This window comes from Mercurialis annua, linkage group LG1-X, assembly GCF_937616625.2.
Source record: "Mercurialis annua linkage group LG1-X, ddMerAnnu1.2, whole genome shotgun sequence".
Classification (NCBI taxonomy): Eukaryota; Viridiplantae; Streptophyta; class Magnoliopsida; order Malpighiales; family Euphorbiaceae; genus Mercurialis; species Mercurialis annua.
The window spans coordinates 7,196,630-7,217,713 of NC_065570.1; the positions used below are offsets into that span (position 1 = coordinate 7,196,630).

The 21,084-nt window shown below is 32.3% G+C and overlaps 3 protein-coding genes across 3 annotated transcripts; 2 read left to right on the forward strand and 1 right to left on the reverse strand.

The window, feature by feature from the left end:
• The first annotated feature begins 2,378 nt into the window (after nucleotides 1-2,378).
• Nucleotides 2,379-5,447, forward strand: LOC126666292 (probable protein phosphatase 2C 65). The gene is made up of 4 exons (XM_050359306.2): nucleotides 2,379-2,844; nucleotides 3,505-3,882; nucleotides 4,279-4,620; nucleotides 4,738-5,447. The coding sequence occupies exons 1-4, from the start codon at nucleotides 2,617-2,619 to the stop codon at nucleotides 5,170-5,172; spliced, it is 1,383 nt and encodes a 460-aa protein (XP_050215263.1). The 5' UTR covers nucleotides 2,379-2,616; the 3' UTR covers nucleotides 5,173-5,447.
• Nucleotides 5,448-7,290: 1,843 nt separating this feature from the next.
• Nucleotides 7,291-10,740, forward strand: LOC126666290 (cation/H(+) antiporter 27-like). Its single transcript, XM_050359305.2, has 3 exons — nucleotides 7,291-7,850; nucleotides 7,999-9,006; nucleotides 9,430-10,740. The coding sequence occupies exons 1-3, from the start codon at nucleotides 7,647-7,649 to the stop codon at nucleotides 10,609-10,611; spliced, it is 2,394 nt and encodes a 797-aa protein (XP_050215262.1). The 5' UTR covers nucleotides 7,291-7,646; the 3' UTR covers nucleotides 10,612-10,740.
• Nucleotides 10,741-13,002: 2,262 nt separating this feature from the next.
• Nucleotides 13,003-14,834, reverse strand: LOC126665760 (patellin-6). The gene is made up of 4 exons (XM_050358657.2): nucleotides 13,946-14,834; nucleotides 13,739-13,863; nucleotides 13,452-13,593; nucleotides 13,003-13,363 (listed from the first exon to the last, which is right to left on the reverse strand). The coding sequence occupies exons 1-4, from the start codon at nucleotides 14,678-14,680 to the stop codon at nucleotides 13,103-13,105; spliced, it is 1,263 nt and encodes a 420-aa protein (XP_050214614.1). The 5' UTR covers nucleotides 14,681-14,834; the 3' UTR covers nucleotides 13,003-13,102.
• Nucleotides 14,835-21,084: the final 6,250 nt, after the last annotated feature.

The window sequence follows — 21,084 nt, forward strand, 5'->3', positions numbered from 1 at the left end:
GTTTGCGGGTGTTTGGAGAAGTTTGAACGAAAAGTGATTGAAGACGGCACTTAATTCGCGAAACAGTTAGTAATTTATTTTTATTTTCGTAAGTAAGGTCTGCGAATCAGGCAGCATGTTGTCTGTTCCATGTCAGGTCATCGAGTTTAGTTTTCAAATTATCCCGAATTTCTTACAAATGTAACTGTTTCATATTCAATTTAATGAGATCCGATGAATTCAAAAAAAAAGTAACATTGAGTGCGATATTATTTTTTTGGTATATAGTTCATGAGTTTTTTAAATGACACCTTTAATCTTTCTATATTCACACTAATTCTCACTCAAGTAATATAGGTCCCTTGATATATGGCCTAATGTCTTAAAAAACTCCGACCTTTTAGTCCCTTTTCAATTATACCCTGACGTTGAAAATTTATCAATTTTACCCTATTTTGCATTTTTGTGTTTCAATTGTACCCTAAAAAATTAAATTAACGTCTTTTGCATTTGGAAATTTGTTTAAAACATTCTCCATGTCTCGCATATATTGATTGTATATTTTTAAAATTTATTTAAATTTAGTTAAATTAATTAAGAATTTAAATTAGTGTTAATTTGATTATGGTTTTTAGTTAGTTTTTAAAAATAAAGGACTTATTTGTACTTTTTTAAATAAAAAAGAATTTAATTTCATGTTTAGACTTAATTAATTGAATGATTTCATCATTTAAGTAAAAAAAATTAACAAAAATTAAAATATTGGGGTACAATTGAAAACGGAAAATTCAAAAGTGGGTAAAATTGACAAATTTTCAACATCGGGGTGGAATTGAGAAAAAGTTTAAAGGTGAGGGGTTTTTGAGTGATTAGGCCCTTGATATATTATATAATTTTAGTGGTTTTCTTTATTTTAATTATGTATATTGTAAAATAAAATTAGAACAAATGAAATGTCATTACATTAGTTGGTACAGAATTATCGGATTAAACAATATTTTTTAGAAAAAAAATGACATCAATGATGTTCGAACTTTTTAAAATATTTTATTTTTGTGTGTACTTATTTTTGTTCAATTAAGTGTATAAATTTGTTTGTTTATATTGAACGATTGCTTGTAACTTATTATAACATGTTTTCCCAACGTGAAAATCTAGTAGAAATGTCCTTTAAAATTATTTTGAGAATTTTTTTTCTTAATAATTAGAAAGGGATGGAATGCTTGTGGGAAGAATTAATTGAACCCACGACCTTAACAGTTTGATGCCCAACGCTTTATATCATTTGATCCATAGCTCATTGGTTATTTCGCTAAACTTAAAATTGATTTCTAATATTTTTTTAATTCACTCTTTTCATTTTCTATATTTCTTAAATTCATTGTTATTATTAATAAATTTAAATTATTAATATTAATTAAATAAATATAAATTCTAGTAAATATATAAGGTAATAAATAAAAAAAACTCATATTAAATAAGTAATATAAAAATAGACTGGACCAGAAGGGAATTGAAATCATAGTCTGATCCAGTCTGATCATGCGTCAACATTTGAAAATTCAATTGGACTAATCGCCAACCGAATTTTGACCGATTTTGGGCGGTGTTTATCGATTTCTCCGGATTCTTTCATGATTTAAGTAATTTTTTTAAGAAAAAATCTATTGAATGAATATTTTTGAGACTGGTCCAACCGATGCTTGGTAATTGTATAAGTCTGTAATTATCTAACTATTCTGATTTATTTTTTATTTTCAGTTTAATTTTTGAGTTTATAAAATTATTATGTAATATTTATTAAAAAAATTGAATTAAAATTAATTAATTTTAAAAGAATGATTTACAAAAAAGTAAAATCAAAAATATATTTCCATTTAACCTATGAAACCCGCCATAATAGGTTATAAAGACTAGTTTGATACAAAACAAACAAATTCAAACACTTAAATGAATAAAACAAAAGTATAAACACCTAAATATAAGATTTTAAAAAGTTCAGACACCACTAGTATAAATTTTCCTATATTTTACAACTAGCAAGATGAAGCAAAAAAGAAACATAATCTGGCCAGTAGGAAAAAGAATGATCAATGACTATTATTAACAGAAACTAATTAATTAACAAAGATTAACTAAACTACTTCCAGATTGGCCTCACAACTCACAAACAAAGTGCAAAAAAATAATATTTCCTTTAAATAAATTAAAAGGATAAATAAAAAGAAAAGATAAGAAATAGAGGGAGTGAAAAATGAATAAAACAAAGATAAAATATGGTGTATTTAGATTAAATTTAGTCATGTATGAGCGAAAACAGCTCGTTTTTAATTAGAAGGTTAGAGAATAGAAAAAAAAGAAAATTAAATATTTTTGAGAACAAAAATTGAAAACGAGGAACATGCCGTTTTCCATTCATGAATCCTAAAATGTAGTTGGCATTTTTTTATTTTTTTATCAGATCCATATCCAACAAAATCACCTTTTTCATTATTTAATTAAATTTTTCCCCAGAAGAAAAACATTTTTTTGTTTTTTTCAAAAAAATCAATATCAATTCCAAGAATATATTTTTTGTTGGAATTGATATTGCCATGCATTTATAAAAGATAAAAAAAAAAGTAAAGAAAAAAAGAAATGGGAACATGTTGTAGTAAAGAACCAAATTTTGGAGAAGTAGTAGGGGTGGTGGAGGATGTTGTTGAAGAAAAAGAATATTATTATGAAGGTGGTGAGGATGATGATTATGTGGGAATTGGTGATTTTGGTGCTAAAATGAGATTGCATGGTGCCTCTAAATTTATTTCTATGTATTCTCAACAAGGTAAAAAAGGTGTTAATCAAGATGCCATGACTGTTTGGGAGGTAATTTAATCTCTTTTTCATTTTTTATTACATTTCTTCATTTTCATCTCCTTATTTCAATTTCATTTCCTCGTAAAACATATTATTCGTGCATGATCCGATCATATTGATGATAATGGCGTCGTGTCGATCTATGTTGTACATAAACGATAAAATGTTGAAACAGAAAACGATGAAATGGTAAATTTTTTTAACAGAATAGTTTATGAATATAAATTTTCAGAGGTTTTTAATCGTTTTCAAACGGAAATAAACGTTGAAACTACAAGGCTCGACAAGTTTTGCGCATTCATGTATTATTATTTGGGTTAATTTCCAAGGAAAATTTAATTTTATTATTTTTTGCATATATGGTTTTGGACGATAGCTTATGTTGCATTAAAATTTGTTGGTGTTTCGTCTTGATTTCATGAAATGCTTCTCAAGTTTAAAAATTCATAACCTATTTTTTTTAAAAAAAATATTTCATTGTTTTTGGTTTAGTATTTTTCAATGTTTTGTTTCCGTGCAACAAAAATGGCAGCCGGGACATTCCATTTATCCCCATTTGGAATCAAGTTATCTATTTGAAAATAAAAATTATGATGCTAATACAATTAATCATGTGATGAAAGATTGGCAATCCAACATATAAAACTCAAAATTTGAAGTTGGTTGCAGGAATTTATTGGAACCAAGGACATGTTCTTCTGTGGAGTATTCGACGGGCACGGACCGTACGGACACAAAGTCGCTCGTCACGTTCGTGACACATTGCCATCGAGACTCTCTGCTGCTATAAAACTATCACAGGCAAACACCATAAAATATCAAACAGAAAATGGTGACGGAGATGATAGTGATGATACTAATAGTGAGGAGAGCAAAGATAGTGATAATAGTGATAACAATAATAAAAAAAAGAATGGGACAATGATGTTATCTTCATGGGAGGCCAGCTTTGTTAAATGCTTCAAAGATATGGATGAAGAACTCAGCCTTGATGCTAGCATTGATAGTTTCTGCAGTGGCACTACTGCTGTTACTGTTGTTAAACAGGTTTTTTCTTAAACTTCTCTTGTTTATTATGTTAAACGTCGTATATCGTTAGTGGGATGAGGAATATATAAGCGGAAATGACTCGTAAACATATTGTTTTTAAGGCTTTGATTTGAAAACGGTATCAAATGCATCGTTGTAGACCTCTTTCAAGCCTTATGATTTGATTCTGCATAGATATTACGTTCTTTCTAGTCATACAAAATCACGTATGCTCATAATTGCGCTCATTCTGACTCATAGATTATCTCTAAATGTTGCGCTCTTTCTGATTCACTACACACATTTTGCGCTCTTTCTAGTAATAAAAGATTATATGTCCAAGAAATAAAAATTGATTTTGCCTAACAAATAATTTGTGTTCTTGTTTGCAATATTCTATTTTCTATATTTCAGGGGTGTCACTTGATAATTGCAAATTTGGGAGACTCTCGAGCTGTTCTATGTACTAGAGGCAACGGAAGCCAACTGGTTCCGGTGCAGCTGACCGTCGATTTGAAGCCAAACATTGCAGGTGAAGCTGAAAGAATCAAGAATAGCAATGGCAGAGTTTTTGCCATGGCAGAAGAACCCGAGGTGTTCAGAATATGGATGCCGGATGAAGATTGTCCTGGTTTAGCCATGGCTAGAGCCTTCGGAGATTTCTGTCTCAAAGATTATGGTCTTATCTCAACTCCGGAAGTTTCTTACAGAAGACTAACCAAAAATGATGAATTCGTTGTTCTAGCAACCGATGGGGTAAGAACTACTAATTCAATTTCTTGATGTATTTTCTTTAACTACTCGACTGAAATACGGACTTGAACTAGAACTACGACCGCAAAAATTCTTGAAATATTTATTTGTCTATTGTAGATATGGGATGTGTTATCAAACTACGACGTGATAAGGATAGTTGCATCAGCAAGAAAGAGATCAATGGCAGCGAAAATGTTGATAAAATACGCAGTCCGGGCATGGCGAAGCAAATATCCAGGATGCAGGGTAGACGATTGTGCAGTCATATGTTTGTTCCTGAAAAGTCGAACCGTATTAACCAGATCGTTCTCTGAAGTGAGTCGAGTCAGTGCAAATCACACAGAACTAGCCGAGACATATTCTGAAGTGAGCAGAGCAAGCATTCATCGCTCTGAAATTGCGGCAGTTCCTCATAAAGCTAGAGGCCACGGATACGAAGCATTACAAGCCAAAACCAAGGACCCTGAGGGAGTCAAAAGAGTAAAATCTGCCGTCAAGTATCCTCGATCTCGGAAATCTTCCAAGGAGTTTGGAGCTGTACCTGAAAATTGACAATGGTGATGCCAATGATGATGATCAAACTCGAAATTTAATCTTGGAAAGCTGACGAGGAAATACACAAATACACATTTTTTTCTTGTACAAATACACAAACCCGAGAACCCTAATGCTCTTGTTTTGGTGCCGTCGATCCCTAATTTGAATGGTTTACATTAATCTTTTTTCTCTGAAATAGTAATAGTAAATATGATTAATGGAAATACACAATTTTAATGTAGTTAATTTGTTTATTTATTTTATTTTACTTTGATCTATTGGATTTTTTTTGGTCGGATGTTATATTGGATTGATACTGATACATACTGTGTGTTTGATAACTCATATCGTAGGAAACAAAAGAATATAATTGTTATTTTTCCAATATCTTTTACTATGTCTATTGAGCTTTGACATTTATTTTTGTTTTTCTGAGCTTCAACTTAATTTTCAATTTAATTCATCACATTTCATGCAAGAAACTATGCAATTTCACCAACAAGATTATAAACAGTCGGTCCTTGGTGAAATAATTAACGGTTAAATGTCTCTTAAAAGTTTTCTTTAACCAAATTATCCTGATTGGTTTGAATTCGAAATCTCAGATCATGCAAAACAATTGTAGTCATACAATTAAAAGAAAAATTTATACCGAAAATCGAAAGAGAGAAAATTATCCACAATCAATAACTAGCGATTATACAATCAATCAATTTTATAGATGTATTATTATTCAGACTAATTGCAGGAAACAATTATGAATTTTATCGTGTTTTGCAATTACATCACGAACATTAATACTCCCTCCGTCCCATAAAGATAGGCCACCTTTCTATTTTGAGTGTCCCAAATTATAGGCCACCTTCTATATTTGGTTAATAATTTTAAACCTAAAAGTCTTATTTACCCCTAATAAATGTACATTGTTATATTCAACTTAATTAATTGCTCCTTATTCCAATATGGAATAAATGCCATTTTTTAATACCAATACAAAATACACCAATACAAAAATTAGTCATCAATATATTATTAATTTATTTAAAAAATTATTAAAGGTTTAAAATGGAAAAATACATGAATAAACTAATTTTATCTAATCTAACTATTTTTTTTTAATTTCCGTGTTTGTCCAAACGGCCTATCTTTGTGGGACGGAGGGAGTACTTGATAAAATCAATCGTCATTTCTTTTCTTTTTTTGCATTTTTCATATCATCGGCTTAATTTCCATTGAGAATGCGTTGATATGAATGCCTTAACAGTATATATTATATTGTCCATATTAGCTTTTCTCAACAGAAATTTTTTTGGTGTTCCGATTTGCTAAAACATAGAAGTTGGGTGTTGATTTTGCTAAATTTTAAAGCTCATATTTTATTTGTAAATCACATTAAAGTTCATGATCCAAACATAATTTAGCATTACTCATTTTAGTAACGCTAACAGGTTGAAGTATTAAAATATAGTTTTTATTTGGCCAAATGGTGTAAAAAGGCCAAACCTTTAACAAAAGTTTCACAAAGGTCCCGACCTTTCAATTTTGTCGATTTTGGCCAAAAACTGATTATTTGGTTTCACAAAAGTCCTGACCTTTCAATTTTGTCGATTTTGGCCAAAAATGAATTATTTGTTTTCACAAAATTTCTGACCTTTTAATATTTGGCAATGCCACATAGGCTTCACATAGGCAAATTGAAATCAAATTGAGAGTTGGCCACAATTGAAATCAAATAATTTATTTTTGGCCAAAATCGATAAAATTGAAAGGTCAGGACTTTTGTGAAACTTTTATAAAAGATTTGGCCTTTTTAGGATATTTGGCCTTTTTATTTTGTTCTTTCCGTTATATTAACAACATGAAGACTAATCCTAATTTAATGGGCCATTGTTAATTCCACAGTATATAAATTATACTAGTACTTAACACGAATTTGAGATTGGATTAATATCAAAATTGGTCAATTAAATTAGTTTTTAAGTTTCTTTTTTCTTATTTTCATTCATTGGCTGGCTGACCAATGACCATATAGTTTAATTAGTAGTTAATTTAATTTATCTGAATATGTCTAACCTATAATTAATTAATTAATTAATTAATAATTCTCTGTCATCAAGAATGTGTCTAACCCATAATCTTTTCTTCAAATTCTAACCATGCAAATTTATCATTCTATGTTCCAAAATATTCCTTAACTGCACAAATTTCTGTTTCTTTTTCTTTGAACAACACACATTTTCATTTCTTGATCTCGTCTTTGTCTTTGAACAACAACAGACATTTTCATTTCTTGATCTTGTTAACAACGGACATTTTCATTTCTTGATGTCTTTTTCTTTCACATTTTCATTTCTTGATCTTGTATTTTTCTTTGAACAACAATCCACATTTTCATTTCTTGATCTCGTGTTGTAATTATTGGTTTTTGTTTTCTTTGTGGAGACGCGAGGGATTTATAAAATAAAAGACGAAACGGTGCATCCTACAGGATGCCTCCCCGGAGTTATCGTATGCCGGTGTTATGCACAGCGGCGACATTGGATAATTCAATGCAGTTTCGACAAGGCAAAAATCCAGCAGAGTGGCCTTGGCAACTAGTTATGCTACAGATTTCTTTAGTTAATACCTTCAAGATACTCTTTCAGATTGCTCTCAAGCCTTTTGGACAGCAGACATATATCCCACAGATTATGGTAATGAATCTACATTCTTTCTACTCATTAGCCGTTGTGGCGCTTGCATTGTTATTGCTTATAGATTTCGAGTTATAAGGTTTTTCTTAAAATTAAACCAAAAAATAATCTTCTTTTTTTATGATTATCGGTTGATTTCGTTGTTCAGGGTGGAATTGCCATGGGACCTTCATTGCTTTCCAGGAATGATACTGTCTACAAACTATTTAGTAGTTCAGCAAAGGGTCTTCAAGTAATTGGCGTACTTAGAGCAATGGGTTTTATGTTCCTTCTGTATCTTCTTAGTATGCGAATAGATATAAGCATCATGAAGAAATGCGGAAAACTTGCGGTTGTTATCGGCATTACATCACTCCTTGTGCCTCTACTCTTTGCCACATTGTTTTCTTACTTTCTTAGAGAATTCTACCAACACAACAGTCAACTTTTCACTACTCTTCCAGCCGTAGCAGCTCTTGTATCGACTACTTCCTTTCACGTCATCTTAGTAGTACTCACGGATCTCAAGCTCCTCAATTCGGAACTAGGCCGCCTTGCTCTAGCTTCATCGATGATCAGCGGAATAAGTAGTTGGGGATTTCTAGAAGTTTTATTTGATATTCAAGAACATCTAGAAAGGGGTTCGAAAGAGGGTCTGGTATTAGCTCAATTAAGCAAAATCGCCGTAATTGTAATAATAGTTTTCATTTTTCGCCCAATAATGCAAGGGATGGTGAGACGAACTCCGGATGGGAAACCGCTCAAAGAGTCATATGTGTGCGGAATTTGTTTGATGATTCTTATATGTGCTTTCTGTAGTGAGATTACGGGGCAGCATTTCTACTTTGCGCCTGTAATAATGGGGATGGCTACGCCCGACGGTCCGCCGATAGTTTCGAGCCTGATGGAGAAGCTTGATTGCTTTGTGGAGGCGGTGCTAGTCCCGTGCTATGTGATTGATGCTGGCAGAAGATCTGATATATCAGTTGTAGGAAAGAATGAGTTTGGTGCTATTCAGTTGATAATGTTTGTAGCCAGCTTTTCCAAATTTGCCTCTATCATTATTCCTGCTTATTGCTTCAAGATGCCATTTTCTGATGCTGTCTCACTTGGCTTCATCATGAATTGCAAAGGATTGTTTGATGTTCAACTCTACTCTCGTGCAAATAGACTTGGTGTAAGCCCCATCTTCATTTCTTCTATTTTTCACTTTTGTTTTTTCAGTAAATTGATTCCCTCCTAGGGACGTAATCAAGTCGAACCGAGCCAAAACACTATTAACATCAAACTCTAGTCGACTCTAACAATTAAAATACGACTCGAACTCAATTCATCGAATTCGAGTTCGGTACAATAATTGAGAATCCAATTGGCTCGACTCGACTCGACTGTTAGCTCGAGTAGCTTGAACTCGACTCCATTAATATCAAGTTCATTTTGAGTCAATCGTAAGTAAATCTTGAGTTGACTCGATTCGGTTACACCTCACCGGTATTCGAACTCAAGACTTCCGAGCATTGGATATGAGTCTATTACTTCTTTTTTCAGCAGGACTTAATTTCCTCTGTATAGCTAATTAAAACTTAAAACCAATGTGCAGTTAATCACAGATCAGAACTTTACAATCCTGGTTTTCTCAACGGCTCTACACGCAGGACTTTTCTCTTGGTTAGCAAAACTTTTCTATGATCCTTCAAGAAGATATGTTGCCTACACTAAGCGCACGGTGCAGTACAGTAACGAATCTAGTTCCGAACTACGAATCCTTGCCTGCATCCATCAACAGGACAATGTCCCTTCCATTATTGGCATTCTTGAAGATTCTCATCCCACCAAACAAGACCCGGTTGAGGTTTGTGTTATGAGCCTAAAAAATTCTCCTCCCGGCACTGTCCCGCTTCTCATTCCACACCAAACCGACATCTTTCCAAATCCATCCTTTAACAAACAAAGCGAGATCAATCACATAATCAATGCATTTTCTCAAATTCAAAACAGAAATGCTGGCCTCTTTATGAACCAATTCTTCACTTCATACGCTCCATATCCGACTCTGCACGATGCCGTTTGTTCCATGGCACTAGCGAAAACTTCAACCTTGGTACTTCTCCCTTTTCTACATTCTGACGATCCTTCCATCAGAATTGTCAACAAAAACATACTCCAACAAGCTCCGTGCTCCGTTGGCATACTCTTCGACAGTGGGAAAGTAAAAAGATCTATTCTTCCAAGTAAAGCCATGAGAAGTGCCTGCATAATTTTCCTCGGGGGACCTGACGACCGCGAAACACTGGCATACGGTGCAAGAATGGCAACGCATCCTTACGTGAAGCTAACATTGATTAGACTAGTCTCGATGCAAGAGAACAGTGATGCGGATCTGATAGAGAGACGACGAGATTTAAACATGATTAACGAGTTCAAGCACCGAACAGCGGGTTGCAGGAACTGCGTTGGATTCGAAGAGCATATGATATCCCAAGGTTTTGAAACAGCAAAGCTGTTAAGAGCGGTATGCATGAATTTTGACCTAATGGTGGTCGGAAGAAGACACGATACTAATTCTTCGCTACTATCGGGACTAACGGAATGGAAAGAGTTAGAAGAGTTAGGTGTAGTTGGAGATATGTTGGCATCTAAAGATTTTCAATGCACTGCACTTGTGCTTGTGATTCAACAGCAAGCTTCAGTTGTGCTAGAAATGATTGAAAGCCCTAGAAACATATCCAAGAGTGTAAGTGATATTTCTAGTTCAAAATTTGTTTCAAGTAGATGGGGTTAACCCTATGAACAGTGAGATTTCAAGGTTCTTTTTTTGTTTTCATTTAATTCTTTTCAATTCTTGTATATTTTGTACACTAATTTGTAATTCTTCAAGAGGTTGATAGAACCACCTGATTCAGTCGCCTAATTGCTCATATCATTAGATGTTTAACATATCAATAAACTTTTGAAACAACTCACAGCTAGCATGTACATTTCATTCAATCAACGTGTCCTGTTTCAAAAACGTACACTTTGGATGTTTCAAAAACGTACGTTTGGAAACAGGAACTTTACTCTTTACACAGAAAACCTTAAAATAAGGTTATATCCAAATTTCCATATAAATGGCTATTCCAATTAATTTGAGCAACTACAAGATCCAATACCGATCAAATCCAGCCTAATTTGGACTATTTTTTCAATTACAAATTATTATATTGACTAGTGAATATAAAATTTGAAGAGCAAAATACAGATATAGATTACCTGAGCAATGGCGATGAATACAGAATCTGCAGGTTTGAACCGGATTTCCAAGTTCCCAATGTAAAATCTGAGTCTGAATTTTTGAGTGGAACAGTTGTACAACGGATTCATAGGCGCTGATTTATGTTTTTCTTTACTAAGATACACTGATATATCCATTGGATAACATTAGAAATTCAGTAGAACTTTGACTTGATTAAAAATATGGATTAAAACAAAATTGGTCAGATTAGGTTTGATTAGTCTGTTCATATGGTTTTTACTTTTTAGTTTAAATTCATGGATATGAGTCTGTTTGTTAGTAGCCGGTAACTGACATGTGATGTGATACGTGTTTGATAAATTTAATTGATATTGTTTATGGAGCGTGATAAATTTACTGAATTACTGTACACCGCCCCTTTTTACCTGATACCGCTCTTCTTTTTTATCAAAATATCCTTTTACCTGTTTTTAATTTTAAAACTTATATTCAAATCCTCTCAACTCACATTCAAACACGAAGAATGAATAACAAAAATTTCAAGTGAAAATGTCAAAATCTAACTGAGAAAGAGACAGTAATTTCCTGATAAATTTTTTTCTCGAAGACATCCCCGGTTTGCGTCTCCCCTCTGGGGAGACGTTTCCTGGGAATGTCCCCCAGAGGGGCGACGCAATGTCTCCCTCTTTCTGGGGAGACGTTCCCAGGAAACGTCTCTTCGGAAATGGGAGGGGGAGACGTCCCCGAAATTACGTCTCCCCAGAAGTTTTCAATTAATTAACTATTGTAACTATAATTTCTTCAAATAAAATCTATTGCTACTAATTTTAATTTATAAAAACAATCATTTAAACAAGATTTTAAATAATTATATATTTTAGTTGGACATTTCTGTTAAAATAATTAATAAGCTGCATTGGCAGTATATTATAGTTTTTTTTTTATTAAATTCAAATTAGCAAAATTGACTAATTTAGTCAATTCGATTCTCCCACGAGTGCTTTTCCCTCTTCAATTATAAAAAAAAATTCAAAAATAAAATAAAATCAAACCAATCCAAAATAATCAATTTTGAACACCCTATCACCTAAATTTACAATCCAGAATAAAATGGGTAGCTTAGAAAACCAACACAGAAATTAGAGGAACCCATAAAAATGGGTGAGAGCATAGATTGGTCCTTGGGTGTAATGATTATGGGCAAAGAAGAAGCATAAAAAGGAGAATGATGTCTGCATCCAAATGACAAAACTCACAATAAGAATCAATGTTATGTCATCATCAATCCAACACTTTTATTCACACTTACACTCTGCCCGTGAACCTCGCTAATCCCCCACTACCCTTTTATATACTCACTGCCCTCTGCCGCTCCATACTTTCAAAAACTCATCACATAAATTCAACCTTCTCCCCTGAATTTTGCCTAGATACCTCAAATCCTAAAGAAGCAAAATCATAGGCATACTTTATATTAACACACCCAAATGTAGGAATTTGCAGAAATCGAACCAAACGAATAACCAAATCGACAAATTTCATTTCGGTTTCATTTTGAACATCAGAAATGTACACTTTAGTTTTAATACAAACCGAACCACAAAAATTAATCGCACAAATTAGTTCAATTCCACTCGATTTGAAGAACTTGCCTTGAAATTCTGTTAAGTTTGATTGTGGAAACAAAACAAATTCAGTTCGGTTTTTTTCAAATCGAAAGCAACACCACATCCGGAAGGCCAAAGATCATGTCTTTAGTCCAAAAAGACCAGAAAGTTTGATCTTACTTTTACTTTTTTTTTTTTTTTAACAGAGATAGATTAATTTAAACTTTGATCTTACTTTTACTTAATACTATAAAAGCAAAAATATTAGTAGTACCCAGCATTCTTGTTTTATACATCAAATTAGTACATTATCAAAACTAGACACTTAATAAAGTAACTAAGATTCATTAACCTCTGAAAATAACTAAAACAAAGCAAGCAAAAACAAAAAACAACGAACTCTGTTATTATACTTAATTAGCAAACTATAACTAAACAGCAGTAGATTTGCGGACAAAGTATCGATAAGCAGCAACCTTTTTTCTCCGAGAGGCCGTATTGTCGACGGATAAAACCATTTTTCCGGATTCTTTCGATGTGTAAGAGTTATGTATCGCTTCTTCTGATGAAGCTACTTTTCTTGGCTTCTCCACTGCAATTGTGTAGCTTCCTTCAGCATTTGGTACAAACTCTGCACTATACTCCAATTCCCATCCTCCTACCACTATATCCCAAGTAATTGTTGCACCACCCTGATTTTTCATTAATCAATTAATCACCCATAAGAACACAAACTTGTTCAATTTAGTACAAAATTTTGATTCAAATCAAGAAAATTACCTCAATTCCTTCAATCTGAATGTTCACTTTCTCCCCTCCTTTTACAGTAAACTCAGAAGCTGGTTTAGGTGGGCCATTCTGCAAATCGTTTAGCCTACTTAATCCTCCATATTGCACTGGAATATCTTCCGGCCTTATAAATCTGATCATCATCATCAAATCAAGAACAAATTAAAAAAACAACAAAAACGAGGTCGTGGGTTCAAACCCCGCCTCTGCAACTAACATCTAACGATTGAGACTCTAGTAGTCGGAATCCTATCTACGTTAAAAACGAAAAAACTCACTTGTAAAGTGTTTCTGCAACATTTCCTTCCTTGGAGATCACAAATTTGCTCTTAGTTCTTTGAGTAAGAAATGGGCTAAACATTGAATACAACACACTGAAGTACCATGGCACATTGATAAAAATCTGCACAAACAAAAACCAAAATCATAAGAAACAAGATTAAAAAAACTAAAAAATGGGTATTTTTAATTAGTTAAAAATTTACCTTACGAGCAACCATTTCAGGGTAATTATCTTGAAACAGAGACAAAATCTGATTAGAAGCAACTCTAAGCTCTCTCTTAGGCATATCTTTAAGATCGGTAACTTGAATAATAGAGTTAACACCACCCGGTTTAAAATGCAACAAATTAATCCCTTTTTCAAGAACTTGAACTCTCCATTTCAAAAACTTTTGCAGCTTCTCATCGTCTCCAAAAATCCTCTCATACATTTCCTTATCTCTGAAAACTCCGTAAGCATTGTAACAAACCGGGTGCCCTTCCTTATCGTAGCCATGCATGTACGCAACGAGCCCTTCGAGTTCTTTAAACCCTAAATCCTCGTCGCAAATAGTATCCGTCTTAAAATCTTTTCTCCACGACAAGCACTTCTCGAGCATGTTGAAAGAATCTTGAACCCTAAAATCTCTAGCTCGTAAGAACTTGAGGAGGATCACGTCGGCTTTCTCAGCGCCGCCCAGGAGAGGGATTCCCCACATGGAGCAACCGTTATCCGGCGATTCGGAGTCGGCGTAGGCGGAGGAAAGCTTGTGTTTGAGTTCTTGGAGAGCTTTTTTCTCGGAGGATTTGAGGTGGGTGATGAAATAAGTGTCTTCTTTGAAGGAAGGAGTGCGGAGTGAAGCTGCTTCCATTAGTGTTGTGACTAAGTTTTTTTTGTAGGGTTTTGGGGAAGGCTGTGGGAGAAGGTGGTGGGGGAGTGGTGATGAAGCTTCTTCCATTGAAGGTAGAGTACAGAGCTTGGTTTTGAAGGGAAAACAGAGGAGTTGGGTTAGTGTGGTGGAGTGTTGAAGAAAGCGCTGCTTAAAAAAGAGAGGAAAACCGAAAATAAAGTAAAGTGTGGAAAAAGTGAAATTTGAATTAGAGAGAGAGTGACATCACACTGCTAATGTTAAAGTGTTTTTTATTTTTATGATTAAAAATTTAAGCTATTATACTAGTCCTTGAGAATCCATGCCCAAACAATTGAACCCGTACAAAATCGCTAACATGAACCGGCATTGCATATTCATGAATCATGACGGAGAAATTCTTAGTTCAATTTTTGTTAGAACAAAGGATTACTTTACTCTCTCAACTTGGCACAAAATATTAAAAAAATACAAATTAAAAAAATTAGATCACTTTTATCCTAAACTTGGTAAAACCGGCTCAAAAGTACTCTTATACCGATATCATATCATAATTGGAGAATGAATTTCTCATTAGTTATATTTAATTGCTAATTAATCATAATTAAATTTTAATTAATTTAAAGAATATTTTAAATATTCTTTTTAAAAGACTAATTTGGAAAATGAATTTCTCATTAGTTATATTTAATTGCTAATTAATCATAATTAAATTTTAATTAATTTAAAGAATATTTTAAATATTCTTTTTAAAAGACTAATTTCTTAAAATTTCATATAAGAAGAGGAGATGCTGCTCCTTTTCTTAAAGAAAGAGTTGTTACTCCTCATAATTCTGCTCCTCATAAAACGAGGAGCAAAAACCCATTGTTCATCAAGTAAATGATGCACTTTCTTAATGAAAGTGATGAACAGTGGTATGTACATCACTTTCATTAAGAAATGTGATGAATAGACCGAAGTTCATCACTTAATAAAAGTGATGAATATATTATGGGTCTGTTCCTCTATTTTGTGATAAACAGATTCACCGTCTGAAGGGTCGATTTTTAGTTTCGATGAATAAATTGTTTTATCGTGTATAAAATAAATCTTTTATGGTTTTTGATTTTATATAAATATGGATATCTATATAAATTAAATAAAATATTAAAATATTTTTTTTGTTAAAAAATTAAAATTGGGAGATTAATTTGTTATATAAATTTTTAAATTGAAGGGATTTTGTTTTAATTATTAGAGATTAATTTAAAATGTTTAAAAAATTTAGGATCATTTTAAACCTTTTGGCATCAAAAATCACTTAGAAACAAAACCCACAATAAAAACCGGACAGTGCTTTGATGGGTGAGAATGGGGAAAGGGTTTTTGTACCAATTTTGCGAAATTGAGGATAAAAAAGATTCTTTTTTTCTATTTTAAACGTTTTTGATATTTTATGCCAAGTTGAGGGGATAAAGTGATTATTTGTTCATTTTTATTTCTACTGAGTTACATAAAATTAATTCAATTATTTAATTAGGTAAAGAATAAAAAACTCTTGTAATTTTTATAAAAATAGGCATAAATTCTTAAATTAATTTTGGACTCGTTAAACCTTTTTTTTTAAAGAACAATATTTTCTAAATTATACAAATAAACTCTTCTGTTAAATATTAAAAGTTAAGTTGCTTATGTGGCAGCTAATACGATAAGATTTATCCGGAAAAAGGTTCAAAATAATCTTAAAATTTATAATATCTAACGAATTAATTCTTCATGGATTTTGTTTATTGATAAAAATTATAAATTAGGGATATAATTAATTTTTTAAATTTTAATTGAACGATATTTAAAAAAAATTCTTCCGATGAACGACCAACCCTACTCCCCTGTAGGCCGCCACACCGACCTATTGCTTCATGTGACAAGAAGCCCTGCAAGCTTCGTCTCAGACAAAGCGATGGATCTCGCAGATAGGGATGGGTGCTATTAAAATATAAAAATACGAATGAGGGTGCAATTGACGAAATTATAATGTCGTGGTGTTATTGCAAAAAAAGTATATATGGGTAGTTTTAAGAATATTAGTCTAAATAATATTATACTCCCTCCGTCACATTTAATAAGTCTCATATTCCATTTTGAGATGTTTTATTTAAAAAGTCTCATTACTATTTTTGGAATGTTTTTCCATTAAATACCTTATTTTACCCTTATTTTAGTTATCTTATCATTAATAGGGATAAAACATGAAAAGATAAAGATAATTAATATTTTTTTAATATGTGTGTAAAGTTAAATTGGATATCTAAAATGGGATGGAAGGAGTATAACGATATTTTTTTAAAAAAATGATATAACATTATTTTTAAGGATAGGAGTTCTTCATATTTATTCGAACTTGATGGGTCAAGTTGAATAAATTTATACCACTTATTATAAAATAAATAGTGAAGAGTAAAAAAAATATAATTTAAAATAAATTAACATGCATCGTTTATTGTTGGTTGTAAATTTAACCCCTTCAAATTAAAATAAATTAAAAAGTAGTATAATCTTATTTTTAAACAATAAAAAATTAGTTTGCCTTCTAAATTTGATATAAGAGAATAAATACGGTCAAATTCGTGATTTGAATATAACATACACCCTAATTTTATTATTTTGACTCATTTTATTCCCTTAAATGAAATGGCAAAAGATATTTGAAGCATTACTATATAAGGATAATTACTAATTTCCTCCAAACATTAGTTATAATTACTAGTTTTTCTATATCGTTAAAAAGTCAACTATTTATCTCCTGATACTTTATTAAATTAACTATTATCCGTTTCCGTTAAATTAACTAATTATCTGTTTCCGTTAATTAACTTCGGTATTTGACTTGTCAAAGAGTCTGATTGTCAAAAATAAATTTTATTTTGACCCTTTAACTTATGTTTAAAAAAAAGTCTATAGAATTACTAAAAATTTACAAAAAGTTTAAATAACTTATGAAAGCATAATATTTCTATAAATGTTTTAATATATTAAAAAAAATTAACAAAATTTATTGAAATAAATTTAAAAACATTAACAAAATTAATTAAATTTAATATATTATTTTATTTTATAATTTGTATGATTCAAAATCAAATTATAATATCCCGTGTTTTTCCGTCGCTTTTCGATGAGATTTCGGTTGTAATTGTGGTTCATTCGCGGGTTCAAGATAATATTTGTGGCATATTGCTCAAAGGGGTCGTTTTTGGCCCGGTTCCGTGCACCTTAAGCAAACACTCTTGTGCTTGCTATCAGGTGCACGATCGTGCTCCTCAAGTGCACGAGCATGCACTTGATGGATGGAGTGCACAGCCATGCACTTGTTGACCTGAGTGCACGAACGTGCACATCAACTGCACGTTCGTGCACTAGTTCAGTCGGGTGTAACAGGTCCATAAATAGACCTGTTACGTAACATTTCATTCCTTTATATTTCTATACAAACCCTAGGCTTCTTACAACCCTAAAACTCTCTGAAAATACACGCCCTCATCCTTTCCATTCACGTTTGATATTGATAAGTAATTTCACGTCTCTTTTCCAAGTTTTCAATTCGATATCGTTCTTGCTGCTTAATAACTCGTGTCCTTCATTATACTAGCATCGATCTGAGACTTATCTCTCTGTTTCATCTATTCTTATCGTCCTCTAATCGTTGTACGCGTTGATTCTCTATTCGATACGTAGAATCTTTCGTTTAAACGTTGTTTCGATTTATCGATGTTGTGTGTTCTTTACTGCCGAATCCTTATTTGTTTGGGGCATGATCATTCTTGTGTTTAGGCTTTGATCTTATGTCAAATCTGAGCCATATTTTCTCTGTATTATCAAGCTTCGTTAGTGATAGGAGTAGAAATACTCCTATTTTCTATATCGGTTTGGTCTTTCTAATATGCTTTTATTGTTATAATTGAGCTATTATAGGTCTTATTGTGTGTTTTAGTATTTCAGGTTAAATACATGGAAATCAATGAGTTTTGGGTTTAATTTGAGCATTCCGAAGGTTTCCGAAGTAAAGAGATGCCGAAAGCACATTTGCAAACCTGAAAATCTGACCCCGCTGCACTAATTGACGAATATGGACTAACTAGAAGCTTCAAATGAATATGTGTTCTTCATGAGCGTTGAAGTAGACATTCTAATCTTTCCAACGGTTCAAGAATCAGCTCATTTGGAGGTGTCTATAAAGAGTTATGAAGTTTTGAAGTCAGTCGTTGCGCAGCAGAAATAGTGTCTCTTTCAAGACAAACTTTTGTGCATGTCTCGATCGAGAAGCATGTTCAGATGAGCTTCTCGATAGAGACTAGTGTTACAAAAAGAAACAGAGAACAAGCCAAAATTGGGTCTCGATCAAGAAGCACTTCTCAACAAGCTTCTCGATAGAGACATGAAGAAAACTCAGAAAAGACCAAAATTCGAGTTTAGAGCTTTGCTTTGAACATTTTCCTTATTTAGCCCAACAAAACGTGGACTAGAATGTCTTTTATGTTTCCTCTTTTGTTGTTACCTATATAAGGCTCATTATCTCTCAATTTTAGGGTATCACTTATCATGTAAATACATACATCACTTATTCTCTACACATTTTTAGTCATTTTTAGGAGTAGATTAATTTTAGGGTTTTGAACCACCATCTTCTTCATCATTTCCAGCATTTTTAGTATCTCCCATTGATGAACATTTCAAGCTTTTATTATATGGATATTGCAATTTAATGAAGTTTTATCTTTTCTAACTAATGTCTCTACTCATTTATTGTCTTTAAGAGGTACTTAATTCTTTCTTTATGTTTATTAATTGTTTTTGGTTGTTTGTTGATTTTAACTTTGTCATGAGTAGCTAAAACCTCCATGTTTGGGGGTTGATATGATGGTTGAATAATTGCTAGATTTGGTTAGGGTTTGGCTTGTGTGTTCTAATTAATTGCTTAATGCCTATGCTAGATTGATCTCCTAGTATTTGTTACTAGATTAATTTTCACCTTAAGAGAGGGTTTATTAATTGGAATTAATTAATTAGATGCTTAATTAGTAACACCATGAGAGTGGGTTAGTAATTAGGTGGCCTATGAGTTGTGTTTAATTGCTAATTGCCTCTAATTGTGTTTAGTGCTACGAGAGTAGGTTGAGCTTAATTAGTTGTGGTTTTGTAACTCTTTGAGGCTCGAGAGAGCGGGAGTTGCGATTTAGAAAAAACTCGGTTCGCGTTTACAAGCCATAGTCCGACCCCTTGATAGTAATTGGTTAATCGTAGTATCACCCCTCAATCTCGTTATCCATAGTTTATCTTAATCATTCAATCACTTGTTTATCGTATTTTTCTAGTTAAATTGTTTAGTAATTGTGTTTGCTTTAGTTAATGTTTTAATTGTTCAAAGTCCAAATAAACTACCTTGCTATTGCTAAACGAATTGGATTTCAAAATCATATTTCACTCACTTTAAACCTCTCATCCTTATGGGATTCGACCTCGGTCTTACCGAGTATTACTAGTTGCGACACCGTACACTTGCGGTTTTCGCCAACAGTTAGCTCGATTGGTATGTCGAATCCCTTATGTGTTTGTTATTGCTGCCGTGGGTTTTCTTGGCTGATTTTTGTTCATAGATGAGATGTATATTACTTAGCTTGTGATTGTTTGAGCGTTGTTTGATTCGGATTCGTTGTTTCGAATCAATGTGTTATGGCTGCCATCCTTGCGCGTTTTTGGTTGTTCATGTTTACTGTTGAATTCATTGTTAAATATCGACTCTTGTTGAAATGGGTTGTTTCTGTATTTCGATGCCATCATTTGTTTTCTGTGGATAAACTATTAACAATATGGGTTTTATGATGTGACTGTTCATACTCCTTGGTTCATTGATTACTCATGTTAATATGATTACTATTAGGTTGGGTTAATTCCGATTTTGAAATCAAATTTTCGATTATCGGTTTGATCGTTTAAATGCTATCGATTGAGATTATCTTAAAATCTAAAAATAATGTTTGATTTTAATTGAAATGCTTTAATATTTATAATTTGAAATGATTATTGTTTTATAATATTTTAATTATAAATTATTTGGATAATTATTGTTATTTTAAATATTGGATTGATCTGCCAATTTGGCTAAAATTGCAGTCTAGATGTTATATTATTTTCTTAATTTATTTAAGTTAGATAATTGAATTGTGACTTTGGTTAATTGTATCTTAAGATATTGAGTTCCGTTTTTAATTAATGATTATTATTTTATCAATTTGTTATTTTGAGAATTATAAACTATGATTTCTATTTTTGAGAAAATGTCCGGATGGGGTTTGACTTGGATCGCCCGGCATGTGTGGTTAACTTGATAGTTATCGGTAACTCGGCTAACCCACTAATTGGAATTTAAGTTGAATTATTATTTAATAATTGTTTAAATAATATTTTCCGTAAAAGATTTAAAAACAGGACTCATTATACCTGGTTTATGACATTAT